The 19,301-nt window shown below is 43.1% G+C and overlaps 1 protein-coding gene across 2 annotated transcripts in view; it reads left to right on the forward strand.

Annotated features, from left to right (window-relative positions):
• The window catches only part of c8g (complement component 8, gamma polypeptide), a 32,595-nt gene that overhangs the window by 268 nt on the left and 13,026 nt on the right, over positions 1 to 19,301 (forward strand). For both annotated transcript variants that reach the window (XM_087998595.1, XM_087998594.1), the window contains exon 2: positions 13,386 to 13,522. In XM_087998595.1, coding sequence (XP_087854721.1) covers positions 13,386 to 13,522 — 137 coding nt within the window. The remainder of the gene's footprint in view (positions 1 to 13,385; positions 13,523 to 19,301) is intronic.

Consider the following 19,301-nt stretch of genomic DNA (forward strand, 5'->3'; position numbering starts at 1 on the left):
ACGGCATGTAAAGTACTTTTGAAGTGTAGTCACGGTTGCAGTTTGAAAAATGCTGTAGTTAATCCTCGCACAGCAAGCTCCCACAAACAGTCATGTGATCGTGATCAGGCAATCTTGATTTTGTGATGTTGATTGAGGGATAAATAATATCCAGAACACCACACATAATTCTTTTCTTCAAAATAGTGCCGTGGAATCATTTATGTTCGCCTCCAAGAGCATAAGTTTCCAGCCTCATCTGAAATACCTCTGATAGCGCAGTATTCGCTGAACGTTATAATCCCAGTTTAGAATGCTTTGCCAAAATCCTGGCGTGAGACATGAACCGACAACTTCACCATTTCCTAAAGGTGGCATAAATCCAGCTCGAGCCAGATGACATGCTGGACTAACTGTCTCATTCAGAAACACTGTCATAACTCCAGTATAACAGGATTATCTCAGACCTGTGCAGACAACTGGAAACCAGCGTGTGTGGTGAATAATAACAGACTGTAGGGGACGTAGACTGGAGAAATAGATAGACCCCTGGCCGATGGGATTTATGGCAACAATGTTTGAATTGAAGCGTTTTTGTAGGAAGAATGAGGAGAGAAAATATAAAATAAAAAGTACAGTTCTAAACACATTGTGAGAACAGGGAGTGCTGGGGTTGTAATTAATGAAAACATTGAAGAAATCATTAAGATAGCAGTTTAAAAACATGTATGGTGACCGTATCTGTATCAACAGAGGAAAGGTTACATGAACAAGGTAGTGATGTTAAACCTTGTAAAGCTCTGCCTTTCCCCAGCTGGAATATTGTATCTAAATCAGTGTACCACACTTTGGGAAATATGTGGAGGTTTAGGAGAAGGTGCAGAGGAGATTTACCAAAATGATGCCAGCAATGAGGACATTAATCCAAGTGGAGATACATAGTTGTCTCCTTTGACCAGAGAAAATTACATGAGGATTTAATGGAGGGTTTAATAGTCTTATAGAACATAGAACATTACAGTGAAGTGCAGGTCCTTTGGCCCACGATGTTGCGCGACCTGTGGAACCAATCTAACCTACACTATTCCATAGTCATCCATATGTTTATTTAATGACCATCTAAATGCCCTTAAAGTTGGCGAGTCTACTAATGTTGAAGGCAGGGTATTCCACACCCTTATTAGATTAGATTACTTACAGTGTGGAAACAGGCCCTTCGGCCCAACAAGTCCACACCGACCCTCCGAAGAGCTACCCATCCAGACCTGTTCCCCTACATTTACCCCTTCACCTAACACTACGGGCAATTTAGCATGACCAATTCACCTAACTTGCACATCTTTAGACTGTGGAGGAAACCGGAGCACCCGGAGGAAACCCACGTAGACACGGGAAGAATGTGCACACTCCACACAGACAGTTGCCCGAGGCGGGAATTGAACCTGGGTCTCTGGCGCTGTGAGGCAGCAGTGCTAACCACTGTGCTACTGTGCCACCCGGGTATTACTCTGAGTAAAGAGCCTACCTCTGACATCTGCCTTTATCAATTTAAAGCTATGTCCCCTCGTGCTAGCCATCACCATCCAAGGAAAAAGGCTCTCACCGTCCACCCTATTTAACCCTCTGATTATCTTATACGTCTCAATTAAGTCACCTTTCAACCTTCTTCTCTCAAACGAAAACAGCCTCAAGTCCCTCAACCTCTCCTCAGGACGTTTTGATGAGGTAGGATAAGGTCAACATATTTTGATTGGCAGACAGGTCTGCAACTGAGAAAGACAAAAGCCAAGTGAGTTATTGACTACACTGTTCGGAAATTTAGTTCAAATTTGAAATTAAAGGGTTGCTTTATCTAGGGTTCATTGAAAGAAAAGCTCTACAGAGCAGGTGGAGAGTGGGAGAGGTTAAAAGGCCTGAAACAAGAGACTGACCTACAGTGCGTCCAATGGTGGAGTGATGTCACACCACACAGCTTAACACAAGTGCAGGGAAAGAAGCTGATTGGGTGAGTAGGACTGGTGAATATTTCCAGTCTTTAAAGTAAACATCAGGTCTCCAGTTTATGATTAGGTTCCAGTATTTTTTCTCTCTCTCCTCTTAAAAATAACTGCTTAAATTTTAGATTAATACTAATGATTCTTTTCTTTTGAATCTAAATAAATAGAATATTGCAGTGCAATGTAAACATCATGGAATCTCTAGTCATTAATTTAAATCTAATATAACAGTGATGGTAGGGTGGGTGATGTATTACTCCTGCACCATGTGGAAGCTGCTGGACACCAATGAGATTCAGAACAAACACGTCATTACTAAGTATTTGCAACTTGAGAAGCTGGATCCAAATTGAGGAGCTGGAATCTGAGCTGCAGATGCTGTGTCACTGCAGGGAAGTGGACGGCTACTTGGACACTTTGTTCTAGAAGGCAGTCACGCCCCTCAGACTAGGTAATTCAAAATTGATGTGTGATCAGGGACAGGAGGGTATGAGAGCAGGGGAGGTAGGTGTGAGAACCCAGGGGTTAGAATTGAGAAGCCTTAGCCCCTGCATTTGTCCAACAGTTATTAAGTTCTTACAAGCCACGTGGACAAGTGTGGAGACTGCAGGGAGGATGAACAAACTGACCACAGCATTTTGGTACAGGGAGTGATTTATATGGGGGGTGAGGGGATGAAACAGGAATGTAATTGTGGTAGGGGACAGTATAATTGGGGAGATGGGGTTCTTTGCAGCTGTGCCCAGGAATCCTGAAGGCTCTGTCACTTCCCTGGTGCCAGGGTTAAGGACATTTCCTTGGAGCTGGAGAAGAACTTGGAGAGGGAGGGGAGGGGTCCATTAGCCATTATCCACATTGGTACCAACAACATTGAGAGAATGGGAATGGAAGTTCTGCTGAAGAATTTTGAACAGCTAAAACGACGAGTTAAATTAAAAGGCAGAACCTTCACAGTAATAATCTCTGGATTACTGCCAGAGCTAAGTGCAAATTGGCATTGGGTAAATAAAGTCAATGAGTTAAATGCATGGTTCAAAGATTGATGAGGGTTGAATAAGTGCCAGTTTACTGAAGCCAGTGCCCGATACTGAGGTAGACAGGAACTGTGAGGTGTGATGGGCTTTACTTTGAACTGTGCTGGGACCAAGTTCCTGATAATCAAACAGTTGGGTTGTAGAAAGGGCTTGAATTAATTACAGGGGAGTGAGGTTTGAGAGAGGGTAAATAAAGGCTTCCACCCAAGAGGAATTGGCAGTATTGGAGGACCATTTTCTGGAAAATTATATCCAGAGTGCATCAGGATGGTATAGAGGAAGCAAATGTAGAACAATAGCAGGAAAAAGGATTATCATAGAATCCCTACAGCGTGGAAACATGCCATTTGGCCCAATAACTTCACACCGACCCTCCGAAGAGTAACCCACCCAGACACATTTTACCCTATTACTCTACATTTACCCCTGACTAATGCACCTCATCTACACATTCCTGAACACCAAGGGCAATTTAGCTTGGCCAATTGACCTAACCTGCACACCTTTGGACTGTGGAAGGAAACCGGTGCACCTGGAGGAAACCCACGCAGACACTGGGAGAATATACAAACTCACCTGAGGCTGGAATCGAACCTGAGTCCCTGACGCTGTGCTGACCACTGTGTCACCGTGCCGTTTCAATTCAAGATCACTTCTTGATGTTACATTATTCCATTCTGTACTAACAATGTTACCTCACCAGCCTTTCCTTCCTGCCTGCCCTTTTGAAAATTCACATATCCCTGAATACTTAGTTCCCAGGTTTGATCTCCTTGTAACTGTGTGTCTATAATGCAAGATCTTACTTGTTAACCTGTGGCTTTGAGGTGAGAAATGAAGAAGGAAAGTAGATACTAGAAGAAGAGAAGAGCGAATAAATCAGATAATGAGGGCATGTTGTTAGAACCGTCACTGATTTTTTATTATTTTTATTGCACTCTTTTATTAATTTTGATTTGGAAATGTGAGCTCAACCTTTGGGCTGTGGGCAGCAGCTTATGTTTAACAAAAAAGGAAAGAACAAACTGTTTTTGAAGCCAGGCTGGAAGTTAATTGCAGGTTAGATTCTACAGAGTCTTTGACATCATGGAGAGCAGTATGTTGCATCAGATAGCAGATGTTTGGCCACTAAGAAGGTCAGTACCCAGGAATTAATGCTAGGAAGTCTGGGAGAGAACATGATGGTCAATCACAGGTAGGGGCTACGGATAGGTAGTTTGAACTGAGTTTCCTAAGAGAAGGAGTATGGCTGTTGATGCTACAGCATTAAAAATTTGAAAGCTTCCTGCCTAACTTCCCACTAACAGCTACTGGAAGTTCAGAGAACAGAAGTTAAGTTATAGGAAATACTGATACTCCTTTGGAGTGAACTGAAAAGATGGTCCTGATCAATGACTTCAGAAATCAACCAAGAAACAATCACACATGCCATGGAACAACACAACATGTGAAACATTTAAATAATCAGTTGCAGTTTTGTTAATTTATTCCTTCCCTGTGCTCATTTGTCTGTCCTTTGTGTGACTAGACTAGGGGTGTAAACAGAAACATCTGAAGTTAAATCATAGACACAAATTAGATTGTTGTTTAATACAGTTTGTTATGCTATAACGCAGTTGATCCATTCTCATGCAATCTCATGTTATAAGAAAAATCACATAATAGAAGCACCATTTAAACTGTTGGAGCAAGAATTGCGATTTAATCCATACAAGCTTTCAAAGTTTGTGCTTTAGAAACAGTATCCCCAATTCATCAATAGCGTAATAGTGGATTTACATTAATGAAACGCGCATTGTAGCAGAAGAACCTGTATTGATCTGCTAAATTTGTTATAAGATTTTTGTTTAAACTATGAACCCATAGTCTAAAATTGATTATTCACAAAGTCTGAGATTGGCTGTTCAAACAGTCTGGTGAGGACAATTGGGGTCAGAGTTGATTGGAAGGGGAGCCGAGTAAAGAAGACATGATAGAGCAGCAATGACAGGAGTTTCTGGGGTAATTTAGGAGGCACTGCAGAAATCCATCCCAAGAGTGAACAAGGCAACGATGGCAAACAAGGGAAGTCAGGGACAGCATAAAAGCAAAAGACAAAGTGTGCAATGTAATAAAAAGTAGTGCGAAACCTTTAAAAGCCGGCAGAGGACAACTAAAAAAAAGCAGTTGGTGGGGTAGGTGATGAAAAAGAGCATAAGTGAGCTAGAAATACAAAAGAAGGTTCCAAAAGTTTTTTTTAAGATATAAAAATTAAGAGAGAGGCAAGAGTGGACCACTGGAGAAGTAGTGTTGGGGAACAAAGCAATGGCAAAGGAACTGAATAGGTATTTTGCATCAGTCTCATAGTAGAAGACACCAATAGCAATGCAGAACTTCAAGAGAGTCGGGGGAAGAGATGAGTGTCAAGTCCATCACTAAGGAGAAGGGGCTGGGGAAGCTGAAAGGTTTGAAAATGGATAAATCATCTGGACCAGATGGACTACATCCCAGAGTTCTACAGGAAGCCACTGAGGAGATTGTGGAGACATTGGTGGTAATCTTTTAGGAAGCACTTGAGTTGTGGAGATTTTAATAGGACTGGAAAATGGTTATTGTAACATCCCTGTTTAAGAAGGGAGGGAGGCAGAAGATTGGAAATTATAGGCTGGTTAACCTGACATCAGTCGTTGGGAAGATTTTAGAGTATTATAAAAGGTTGAGATTGTGGAATATGTTATGGACCAGATCAAACCCCCTCAAAATAAATTAAGAAGATAGCCTTGATGCTAACGATTTCTTATTTATAAAGCAAATGTCAGGCGTTGCATTCTGGATGCAATTCAATTGGTCAAACTACCAGATCTGAAGCAAAACACACTTTATGCATAAGCTATAGTTCAAAAAAAAGAAAGAAGAAATTGGAATAACTTAAGTCTGTCGGAAAATTTAATAAAATAATAGGTTAGTTATCTACGAAACAGTAACTGTTCCAATATAGTAACATCCCATAAACACACCCTTGACAAAAGGTAAATTCAGTAAAACAGATTGTCTCACATGCGATTGTAGCAGCAGGAAGAGAATCCCAAGATTCTAGATCCAGCTTCAAGAACCAAGCAGCTGCTACTGAAAACTACACCTAAAAATCCTGATTCGGTTGAACTTGACCCCACCCATGTAGGCTGCTTCTATTGTTCCAATTAAAAAAACACAAGGTCTTATGAGTTGTTTACGGGTTTTCAACAGATAGCTCATTATTTCTGTCTTAAAATCTCTGTTCAAAACAAAAGGATAAAATACATCTCTTAAATCCATAGTATTGTCACAAATACTTGGAAGAGTATTTTAAAATGGGGTGAGTCAACATGGCTTCATCAAGGGGAAGCCATGCCTGACAAATCTGTTAGATTTCTTTGAGGAGAACCAGTGGACGTGATCTATGTGGATTTCCAGAAGGCCTTGGACATGGTGATGTGCAGGAGGCTGCTAAATAAGAGAAGAGTCTGTGGTGTAAGGGGCAAGATGATGGCACGGATAGAGGATTGGTTGACTGGCAGAAGGCAGAGAGTGGGCATAAAGGGGTCTTTTTCACGATGGTAATGGGTGACTGGTAGAGTTCCAATGGGGTCAGTGCTGGGATCACAACTATTCATGTTATATTTTTATAATCTGGACAAAGGAACTAAGTTTGCTGATGACACTAAGGTAGGTGGAGGGACAGGTAGTGTTGAGAAAGTAGGGAGGCTGCAGAAGGACTTGGACAGGGTAGAAGAGCGGGCAAAGAAGTGACAGTTGGAATACAATGTGGGAGATTGTGAGGTTTCTACTCTGGTGGGAAAAATGGAGGCATAGACTACTTTCTAAATGGGAAAAGGCTTCAGAAATCTGAAGCACAAAGTGAGTTAGGAGTCCTACTTCAGGATTCTCATAAGGTTAACATGCTGGTTTAGTTGATTCTTAGGAAGACCAATGCGATGTTAGCATTCATTTTGAGAGGACCAGAATACAAGAGTAGGGATGTATTGCTGAGGCTGTATAAGGCTCTAGTCCGACCGTATTTGGAATATTGTGAGCAGTTTCTGGCTCTATATCTAAGGAAGGATGTGCTGGCAGTGGAGGGGCCTCAGAGGAGGTTTAAAAGAACAATACTGGGGATTAAGGGCTTGTCATATGAGGAGCAATTGAGGACTCTGGGTCTGTAGTTGATGGGGTTTAAAAGGATGATGGGGGGACCCCACTGAAACTTACAGAATTCTGAGAGGTCTGGATAGAATAGACATGGAGAAGATGTTCGACTAAGGGGTGAGATTGGGACCCGAGGGCACAGCCTTTGAGCGAAGTGATGAACCTTTCAAACCGACATGAGGAATTTCTTCAGCCAGAACATGGCAAATCTGTAGAGCTCATTGCCACAGAGGACGGTGGAGGCCAAGTCATTGAGTGCATTTAAGACAGAGGTAGGTAGGTTATTGATTATTAAGGGGATCAAGGGTTATGGAGAGAAGGCAGGAGGATGGGGCTTGAGAAACATCACCCATGACCAAATAGCAGAGCAGACTGGATGGACTGAATGGCCTAATTCTGCTCCTATAGCTTCTGGTCTTCTGGGTCAATTTTGAGGGTCTTTAAAGATTTTATTTCAACTGTGTTGTGTACATAGAAGTAGGAAGATTGATATGATTTGGCTGTCTGTCTCCATGTAGTAGTATATAACAAAAGCAGTACATTATTTGTGGGTGACTTTAACCTTCATGTTGATTGGGATAGTCTGATTTGCAGAGAAAGCCATGAAGAAGAATCCATAGAGTGTCATCAGGACAGTTTCTTAGAACAATATGTTGTAGATCCAACCAGGAATCCAGTTATTTTCAATTTGGTGAAGTATAATAAAATAAGTTTAATAAATATGTTAGAGCAAAAGATCCCGAGGAAACAATGACCATAACTTGGTAGAATTTAATATTCAGATTGAGAGAAGGAAGTTGGGTCATAAGCAATTGTGCTAAGCTAAAATATGAAGGATTAAGAGCACAACTTGCAGGCCTGCTGTGGGAAAGAAATTTAGTAGCAAAGCTAGTTGATTAACAATGCAGACATTGAAGACAATAGTTCATGGTGCACAGCAAAGACATACAGTCTAGTGAGGAATAAAGGTTCTAGGAAGGACCTAAGCCAACTATAGTTAACCAGGGAGGTTAAGGACAGCATCAAATTGAAAGAAAGAGTATGTAATGCTGCAAAGACCATTGTTAAACCAAAGGAATGGAACAGTGTTAAAAACCGTGGAAAGGTGACCAATGAAAAGGAGAAACGAGCTTAGGATATCTGGTCGGCATGGACAAGTTGAACTGAAGGGTCTGTTTCCATGCTGTACATCTCTATGACTCTAAGTAATATCAAGATGGACTGGAAGCATTCTTTTAAATACATGAACAGGAAGAGGGAAGCCAAAGTGATAATAAACCCACCAGAGAATGAGACTGGGGAAATAATAATGGGAACCAGGGAATGGAAGAGGAGTTGAATAAATGCTTCACATCAGTAAAAAAAAGCATATAACATTCCAGAATTACTAAATGTCTGCCGTTGGTGGCACAGTGGTTAGCACTGCTGCCTCACAGCGCCAGAGACCTGGGTTCAATTCCAGCCTCAGGCGACTGACTGTGTGAAGTTTGCACGTTCTCCCCGTGTCTGCGTGGGTTTCCTCCGGGTTCTCCGGTTTCCTCCCACAGTCCAAAGGTGTGCAGGTCAGGTGAATTGGCCATACTAAATTGCCCGTAGTGTTAGGTGAAGGGGTAGTGTAGGGGTATGGGTGGGTTGCGCTTCGGCGGGTCGGTGTGGACTTGTTGGGCCGAAGGGCCTGTTTCCACACTGTAATGTAATGTAATCTAATCTAAATATTCAAGGGGCAAAAGGAGGAGAGGAAACAAATTCAATAATCTTCGCTAGAGAAAAAAAGTACTTGGGAAACTTATAGAGCTAAAGACTGATAAGTCCCTAAGAGCAGATGGGATATATCCTGGGATATTAGAGGAAGCAGCCACAGAGAAAATGATGCACTGGTAGTAATCTTCCAGAATTCCTTTTTCATTTTAAAATCCCAGAAATTTGGAAAACTGCCAATACAACACCTTTAAAAAGGGAAGGAGATAAAAACAAGTAACAATAGTCCAGCTAGCTCAACATCGATTATTGGGAAAATAATAGAATCTATTATAAAGAATGTAATAGAAGAGCATTTAGAAATACAAATTACAAACAGGTAGAGTCAGCATGGTTCATGAAGGGGTATTCATGTTTACCAAATTTAATAGAATTCTTTGAGGAGGTAACAAGCAGGATCAATAAAGGGGAAACATTGGAAGTGATATGTTTGGATTTTCACAAGATGTTTGAAAAGGTACTACTAATTAGGCTCCTTAATAAAATAAGAGCCTACGGTGTTAGAGATAGTATATCAGCATGGATAAAGGATTGGCTATCTAATAGAGAACAGAGAGTTGCAATAAGAAGGCATTTTCAGGATGACAGCTTGTGACTGGTGGTATGTCACAATGATCAGTGTACCCACAGTTATTTACAACATAAATTAATGACTTGAATGAGGAAAGTGAATGTTTTATAGCCAAGGTGGCGGATATTCCACTGGAAATAGGATGACGATGACACACAGCATTATGGACAGATTTAGCAAGTGGGCGAACTCTTAGTAGGAAGAAAAATGTGAGGTTACGCACTTTGGCAGGAACAGTGTTGAAGCTGAATATTATTTAAATGAAGAAAGACTACAGAAATCTGCAGAGGAGATGGAGTTTGGAGTCCTTGACAATACATCACAAAAAGTTGGCACCTGAGTTCAGTGGATACTACAAAAGGCAAATGAAATATCAGCCTTAATTTCAAAGAGAATAGAATAGAAACATATGGAGGATTTACTAAAACAATATGAGGCACTAATCAGACCACAGTTCGAATAACATGAACAGCTTTGGGGCTCTTATTTAAGGAAAGATATACTGGAACGGAAACATATGTGAATAGAGTACATTGGAGGCAGGACTCAGGGAGAGGAAGAGAGAAAAAGAAGGGAAAGGCAAACCTGGCATTGGAGGCAGTTCACACGGGCTGATACCAGGGTATGGAAGTATTGTTTAATGAGGAGAGGTTGCGTAGATTGGGCATAGAACTTAGAACACTACAGGACAGGAACAGGCCTTTCAGCCCACAATGTTGTGCCAAATGTGACACCAAATTAAGCTAATCCCTTCTACCTGTCCACATCCCTCCATTCCTTGCCTATTCATGCGCCTACCTAAAAGTCCCTTAAACACCCTATTGTATCTAGCTCCACCACCACCCCCAGCAGCATGTTCCAAGCACCTAATACTCTTTATGTAAGAAACCTGCCCCTCACAGCCCCTTTGAACAATTCTCCTCTAGTATTTCAACTCTGAGAAAAAGATTCTGACTGTTAACCCTATTTTTGCCTCTCATAATTTTATAAACTTCTATTAAGTCTCCCCTCAGCCTCTGCCACTCCAGAGAAAACAATCAGTCTCTCCTTTTAGCTCACAACCTCTTAAGCCTGGTAAAGCTCTTTTGCAACCTCTTCAAAGTCTACACATCCTTCCTGTAATGTGGCAACCAGAATTGAATGCAATACTCAAAGTGTGGCCAAACCAAAGTTTTATAATGCTGCAACATGATTTCCTGACTCTTGTATTCAGTGCTCTGACCAATAAAGGCAAGCATGCCATACACCTTCTTTACCACCCTATTTACTTAGTGGTCACTTTCAGGGAGATATGGACTAGGACTTCTGTATATCAATGCCATTAAGGGTTTTGCCATTAACTGTAAACCTACCCTTAACATTTGATTTCCCAAAGTGCAACACCTCACACTTGTCGAGATTAAACTCCACCTGCCATTTCTCCACCCATGTCTGTGGTATCCTTGACTGCCTTCGACACTATCCACAACTCCACTGATCCTTATGTCATCGGCAAACTTACTAACCCACCCAGCTATGTTTTCAGCCAAATCATTTATATAAATCACAAATAGCAGAGGTCCCTGCATAGATCCCATCAGAGCACCACTAGTCATGGGCCTCCAAACTGAAAACACCCTTCCAGCAGTACTCTGTGTTTTCAGCAGCCAAGTGGATCCCATGCATCTTGATCTTCAACATGAGCCTATCATGACGGACCTAATCAAAAGCCTTGTAAGATCCATGTAAAAACCATCCACTGCTGTGCCCTTATTGATCACCTTCATTACTTCCTCAAAACAATCAAGTTAGTAAGACATGACCTGCCCCACACAAAGCCCCATATTGACTCTCCCTAATTAGGCTATGTTTTTCCAGATGTACGTAAAGTCTATCCCTAATAATCCTCTCCAAGTGCTTCCCAACCACCGATATGAGATTCACCGATCTATAATTTCCTGGATTATCCCTATTTCCCTCTTGAACAGTGGAACCATATTATGCACTGGCCAGTCCTCAGGGACCTCTCTTGCGGATAGGGAGGATACAAAGATCGTGGTCAAGGCCCTAGCAGTCCCTTCTCTTGCCTCTCTCAATAACATGGGGTAGACACCATTGGGCCCTGTGGACTTTTCCACCTTAATGCTCTTTATACCATTTCTTTCTTGACTTCAAAATACCCTCGCATATTTGCGCGCCTCACACAAATCTCACTAACCTCAATATCCTGCTCCTTACTGAATACTGACACAAGATACTCATTTCGGATTTTGTGCATAGTCTCTGCCTCCAAGCGTAAGTTCCCTCCTTTATCCTTGAATGGGCATACCTTCTCCCAGTTTATTCTGTTGCTTTTAACGTATATATAAAATGCTTTGTGATTTTCTTTACCCCTATTTGCCAAGTCATTTCATGGTCCCTCCTTGCTATCCTAATTTTATGCTTGAGTTCTTTCCTGCTTTCTTTTATTCCTCATGGACCCTTTCTGATTTTAGCTTTTTAAACCTTACATATGCTGTCATTTTCATTTTGACTAAATTCACAACCCCACTTGTTATCTAAGGGTCCCAAACCTTGCCATCCTTATCCTTCCTCCTGACTGCAACATGCCAGTTCTGAACTCAGATTAGCAGGTCTTCAAACAAATGCCCCTGTGTCAAAAGTGGATTTGCCAGATAACAGCTCCTCCCAATTAATACTCCGTAGCTCCTATCTAATACTTACATAAATTTTCCCTCCCCCAATTTAGTACCTTCCTGCAAGGTCCTGAATTATCCTTCTTAAAATAGCCATCTTAAAACTTAAGGGGTTGTGATCACTGTTTCCAAAATGTTTTACCATTGAAAGGTCAGTCACCTGGCCAAGCTCATTAGTCAATACAAGGCCCAGTATGGCTCTTCCTTCAGTTGGACTTTCCATATACTGTTTCAAGAAACCCTCTTGGATGCACCTCACAAATTCTGCCCCACCTAAGCCTCTTGCTTTATGGAAGTCCCAATCAACATTGGGGAAGTTAGTCACTCACCATGGCAACCATGTTGTTTTTGCATCTTTCTATAACTTGCCTACATATTTCCACATTGTAGGGATTCTATTTGTTCCTCAGTATCTTAGTGATTCAATCTCCTGTAGCATGATCCCATCAGAGTGATTGCACTTGCCTTATTTTTGAGCTCTACCCATGTTGCCTCAGTGGATGAGCCTTCCATTATGTCCTCTCTGAGAACAGCTGTGATATTCTCTCTGATTAGTACCTCCACCTCTTTTGTCTCCCTCTCTATCTCATCGAAAACAATGAAACTCTAGAACATTGAGCAATCAGTCCTGTCCCTCTCTCAAGCAGGTCTCTGTAATGGCCACAACATCATAGTCCCGTGTACTGATCAGGCTCTAAGCTCACCTGCTTGATGAGCCTTACACTTAAGCCCATCAGCCCTGTCATGTTCATGTGCTCATGTACTCGTTGGAATTTGGAAGAATGAGAGGTGACTTTTTTGAAACATACAGGAGTCTGAGGGGATTTGACAGGATAGAAGCAGAAACGTTGTCTCCCCTTCTGAGAGAGTCGAAGACCATACGGCACAATTTCAGAATGAGGGAGTGCACATTGAAGACAGAGATGAGGAGCAATTTCTTCACTCAGAGGGTTGTGAGTCTGTGGAATTCTTCACCACAGAAGACTTATGGAGAAAAGGCAGGAAAGTGGAGTTGAGGATTATCAGATCAGCCATTGAATGGAGGGCCAGACTAGATGGGCTGAATGGCTGACTTAGTTCTCCACATTTTATGGCCTCAAAGGGTTACACATCAGATTTAAGTTGATTTGAATAGCCCAGGGAGAGCTTCATACAGTTTCTATGCCATACCTGCTGTAAGAGTGTTTGATAAGGCTTTTAATTTTAGTTCACAGGAGTGTGGCATCTCATTTCTGTTGGGTCAATGTGTGGCTACCTCAAGCTTAACAACCACCGACTGGAGGCAGTTACCGTGAAGGTAACCAATCAGAATCAAGATATTCGCATCAATACATTACGCAAACTGTGAGTAGAAACAAAGTCATTTTGAGAGTTAATTTTTTTCCTTTAATTCCCTTATTCTTCACACAGTGCGAATCAGTGTCACAACACTGTGGGCAATTTAGCATGGCAATCCTCCTAATCTGCACATCTTTGGACCGTGAGAGGAAACCCGGAGGAAACCCACGCAGACACGGGGAGAATGTCTGTGTGAAATTTGCACAGTCGCCTGAGGCTAGAATCGAACCCAGGACCCTGGCAATTTGCCACCGTGTTGCCCCAAAAGGGAGGGAGAGTCACTCACTCTGACCTCCCCCAGGGACAGTCACTTACTCACTCTGACCTCACTCCTATCCAATTCCAGCTCTATCATACAATGCACTGTTCCTGGAACCACTCACCCCTCAACGGATACCTTCCTGAGCAGCCTGCATCCCTGGCACCTGCTCTATGAGTAAGAGACAGCTGTGTACCCAGATGAGCACTGACAATCTGAGTCCACCCTGCTCAACCATCCACATCCTGCCAACTAGCCAAGGGTCTGAATCTGTTAAAGAACAGGAAGATGGTGCTGCAATTCTCCAAGTGATATGGAGAAGGTGGTCCAGAGGAGGGTCATCCTCTTCCCAAAGGACCATCAGACGAGGCCATGACTCCAGACCCTGGCAGGAGAAGGTGAGGACTGCAGGCTACTGGAGATCAGAGTCGAGAGTGTGGTGCTGGAAAAGCACAGCAGGTCAGGCAGCATCCGAGGAGCAGGAGAATCGACATTTCGGGCCGGAGCCCTTCATCAGGAATGATGTTGAGGGCTGGGGAGCTGAAAGATAAATTGGAGGGGGTGGGGTTAGGTAGACAGTAGCTGAGAATGCGATAGGTGGATGAAGGTGATAGGTCAGAAGAGGGAATGATGGACGGGTCCGGAGAGTGGTGCCAAGTTGTAGGCTTGGGACTGGGATAATGTAGGGGAGGGGAAATGAGGAAGCTGTTGAAATCCACATTGATCCTGTGCATTTGTAGGGTCCTGAGGCGGAATATGAGGCATTCCTCCTCCAAGTGTCAGGCGATAAGGGTTTGGCGATGGAGGAGGCCCAGGACCTGCATGTCCTTGATGGAGTGGGAGGGGGAGTTGAAGTGTTCAGCCATGGGGGTGGGGGTGGGGGGGTGGTTGCAGGTGTCCCAGAGATGTTCTCTGATTTTGGTAGAGGTGCAGGTGAATTTCTGACGGATGTGGAAGGATCCCTTGGGGCCTTGGACAGAAGTAAGGGGATTAGTGTGGGCACAGGACCCTGGCAGCCTCATTCGAAGCTTCCACCTGGATCAGTGCTTTCTCAGTGGTGCAGAAAAGCCACCAGCAATGCCACAGAAGGTCAATACTCACCTCCACAGCAGCAGGTTTGATGATGCTCTCTCTCTCTCTCTCTCTCTCTCTCTCTCACTGCTACCTCACATCCAGTCTGCCTCTGCAGCTGTATGGAGGGGTGTCTATGAGGATAGAATCGCTCGCTGAAGATGACTGGGAATTCCAGGACATCCATATCTTGCCAGTATCAAAACTAAGCACCATTCTTCATTTCATTGCCATTCTCAGAGTGCTCCCACTATCAGTCTCATTCATTACAGGCCATGTCTAATCATTAGCTGCATTGCCTTCTCTATCTTGTGTCCTCCAGGTACAGTGGAATGTCCATGACCTCTGGGGAGAAATGAGCTGGTCTCTCAGAAAGTGACCTCTATGGAAAAGGGATCTGAGGCTTCAGAGGAAGCAATGGTCAGACTGCCTCTTGCAGCGAGTCAGACTGACATCTCGGTTGGAACTTCAGGGGCAGAAGGTTTGGGACCACAATCTGGTGAGCATCTCACTGTGACACCTCCGGAAGTGGCTGAGGAAGAAAAGACTCAGGATGCTGGCACGTCCTGAGAGGATTACAGGAGACCAAGCACATGCTCAGCCCCAAGCAGGACCGGACCCTGTGGTGTCAGCAATCAAGGGCTTCATCACAGTAGCCAGGGAGGAACAGAAGCAGCAGGCAGTACATGGATGGCAATGGCCCTTGTTACCCAGTAGTTGCGGGAGTACAGCTCTGCTATGGGGACCAAACTGTCCCAAACATGCAACTGCCTGGTGGCTGCCATGGAGAACCAGGTCCAGCAGCCTTGGAGTCTGCTAAACATCATCATCCAGCCCTCGGTCACTCACGGAGGCAGGGAAGTGCCAGGAGACATCCAAGATGACCGACAGAGACCTTTAATAAGAGGTTGCCATTCAGGACCCTTCGAGGCGACTAGGCCCTTCACCTCCATTCTGCCTGCTCCTCCCCTCCAACCCTTGGAAGTTGAAGCCAAGGAGGGTTCACTTGCCTCTGTCATGTCAACCTCCACATATCTGGACCATGCTACACACAAGCGCCCCTGGGGTCACCAGACCAAACCTCCAGGGCCAATTGGCTCCTCTACTGAGCAGGCTCCCTGTACGCGAGCTCCAGAAACTGAGACTGTGCTGAGACAGAGTGAAGGGATCGAAAAAAATCAACCTTTTAAGAGCACATTGATGGCACAGGTGACACTGCATTGCATTTTGATTTTCACAGTTTCACAAATGTAAGTAGTTTTGCACTGCATCTGTTTGCCTGAGCCTCTGTCTAGCCCTGAATGTAACAGATGTCACCATGATACTAATACCATCGCCATCACCTTTCCTACTATCCATGCACCATCTGTGTTGAGAGCTTGCTGCAACGTGACAGGAAGGGGAACAAGGCACCATTGGCACTCTTGGTCTCTCTGTTCAAAGTGTGAGTATGAACGAAGTGCACGGAGAGCCAACCCATCAGGGCCACGAGGGATTAGGATTCTGCAAGTCTGTGTGCTGTACGGTGCATGGGTCTATGCGTAATCTTGCCCTTTAAAGGGCCTCACTTAGTGTGTTCCCTTATCGGTTGAGTCACTTACCCCACTCACCTGGGTGTGATCGCAGACTTTATCTTTCCTATCACACAGATTCGATTTTCTGCACGATGGAAGGCAGCACGATGAAAGGGGGTTTCCAGAATCCAGCTCCATGTATCAGTGAGGCCCCAGACATGCAGATCCCTTTCTTGTTATCCCTTCCTGTGAAACCCCATAGGCTTCACCCCTTTTCAGGTCTCTAACTAACTAGTCTATATGAGCCACACCTCCCCACTGCAGGCCAGTTAGTTGTTAAACTATGGCTGTTAAACTCTGTGGTGGGAAAAAAAATGTTAAAAGTTTCATGAAAGAAGTTATAGCAGCCCCTTGAATAAGTTTAAGATAATTAGGCACAGTAAACATAGTTTGGTGAAATGTAAATTATGTCTGAACAGTCTATTGGAGTTCTTTGAGAAAGTCATGCATGCTGTGGAGAAAGGGGAACCAGTAGATGTACTGTACTTAGATTTGATAAGATGCCACATCTTATTGTAGAAATTTAAAGCTCATGGTGTGGGGAATATTGGTAGCACATTGAAATGGTAGAAGATAAGTTTACTAACTGGAAGCAGGGAGTAGGTGTAAATGGGTCTTTTTCAAATTAGAGTCAAAAAAGGGTGGCTCTGGAAAAGCACAGCAGGCCAGGTAGCATCTGAGGAGCAGGAGAATCGATGTTTTGGGCATAAGCCCTTCATCAGGAATGAATGCTCCTCAGATGCTGCTTGACCAGCCGTGTTTTTCCAGAGCCACCCTTTTTGACTCTGACTCTCCAGCATCTGCAGTCCTCACTTTCTTCTCTTTTTCAAGTTAACAAGATGTAAGATTGGTGTATTAGAGGGATTAGTGCTGACACCTTAACTGTTTACATTTTATATAAATGTCTCAAATGAAGGTACAAAATGTATAACTGCAAAGTTTGATGATGGCACACAGATAGGAAGGACAGTTGTGAAGAGGAAGTAAGGATCCGACAAAAAGATATAGATAACAGAAATTGCAAATGGAGTATGTTATGGGAAAATGTGAAATTGTCAATATTGGGAGGAAGAATATAAAAGCAGCATATAATCTAAGTGGTAAGAGATTGCACAGCTCTGAGATGTTGAGAGATCTGTGCATTCTATTGTATGAATCACAGAAGGCTATGATGCAGGTACAGAAAGTAATTAGCAAAGCTAAGAGAATGTTATTATTGGGTTTAAGCCTTGCAGTTATACAGGACATTGGTGACATTATATCTGAGGAACAGTGTACAATATTGATCACTTCATTTAACAAAGTATATAAATGTTTGGGAACAACTTAGAGATAAATACCAGACTAAGATTGGAAAGGCTAGGCTGTATCTTTTGTAGTTTAGAAAAGTAAAGGGGGGGGGAGGCATTTTGAAAGGTATACAATTCTGAGGGACATTTCCTCTCCACACCCAGACTGTCGAAACCCCTCTGAATCTTATATGTTTCCTCTCCTGAGAGAATTGAGCACTTGGGCTCACCATTTAAACATCAGGTGTTTCCCATTTAAAACAAAGAAGAGGCAGTTTTTTTTTCCTCTCAGAAGATTAGGAGTCTTTGGAAACAACTTCCTAAAAAGGAAACTGAATGGTGGATTGATCGTTCTGAAGAAAGGGAAGGGTGAAGGGATGTAACGAATAGACTGGAACGTGGAGTTGAGGTTGTAATCAGATCAACCATAACTGAATGGCAAGGCAGGCTTGAAGGGCTGAATGGCCTTCTCTTGCTCCTAATATATATTTTAATATGTATGTTTGCGTGTAATCTGTGAATGAAACAAACACTTTGGAAGAGACTTTCCTCAGGGATCCTCCTGCTACGATGCTGTCACCTTGGCAGAATCCCTATTTCTATAAAGGATAGGGGGCTAATGCTGGCCTTCTGATGAAGCAACAATGATTAAGAGCATCGCGCTTGGTCAATTCACTTGTCCGTTTCTTATGTAAGATCCTGAACCCTTTACTCGGATCAATGTCCAGTCCTCCCGACCCCCATGTAAACATTACCGGTTTCTGCAAGCTCTCATAACTCAGGGGCCTAATTCAAACTCTCCAGTCATTATCCTAAGCTGACACTTAACTGCTTTGCCCATGTGTAGTTCTCATTATTCCCAGTCCCAGAATTTGACTCCATTTCTGAGGTTGAAAGGATCAGGAATTGATGCAAACTCAATCCCTTGCAGAGATCTGGGCTATTTTCCGTTGTTTGGGATCTTATTAGGTCTCTTTATTGCCAACACACTCTGTGCTAATATCTAGAGTCCCTCTAAGCCCCAGTCCCATGTTGTATCCTGTCAGTTTATGTTGGATCATATATTCTATTTTCTTTTACAAATTTCATGACATGAAATGACATCAGGAGCACTCTGCTTACTAACTCATTGTTTGGACAAAGAAATTTTTCCATACCTATCCATTCAACCTCTCTTAATATTGAGCAACTCAATTGATGTCTTGTCAGCCCTCTTTCTCTTAATAAAAGAACCTTCACTTTTTCTGGTCTCAGGATCTTTGTGAATCTCTTCTGTTGTCACTCCACATCATTGCACTTCTCCAGGGCAATTAGGAATGGGCAATAAATGGTGCGCCAGTCAGTGATGCCCACATTCCATTTAAATTTTGAAGACCTGAAGTAAGGTCTCCAGAAACAAAAACAGAAATTTCTGGAAAAATATGTCTGTGAACTATAGTCCAGTGAGCCTAACATCTGTGGTGGGTAAGTTGTCACACTGGATTCTGAGAGATAGGATCTATAGGCATTTGGAGAGGCAAGGACTCATTTGGGATAGTCAGCATGACTTTGTAGGTGGGAGATCATGTCTCATGAATTTGATTGACTTTCTG

This window comes from Chiloscyllium plagiosum, unplaced genomic scaffold (assembly GCF_037043375.1).
Source record: "Chiloscyllium plagiosum isolate Xiang-an unplaced genomic scaffold, Cpla_swu_hap1 HiC_scaffold_21, whole genome shotgun sequence".
Lineage (NCBI taxonomy): Eukaryota > Metazoa > Chordata > Chondrichthyes > Orectolobiformes > Hemiscylliidae > Chiloscyllium > Chiloscyllium plagiosum.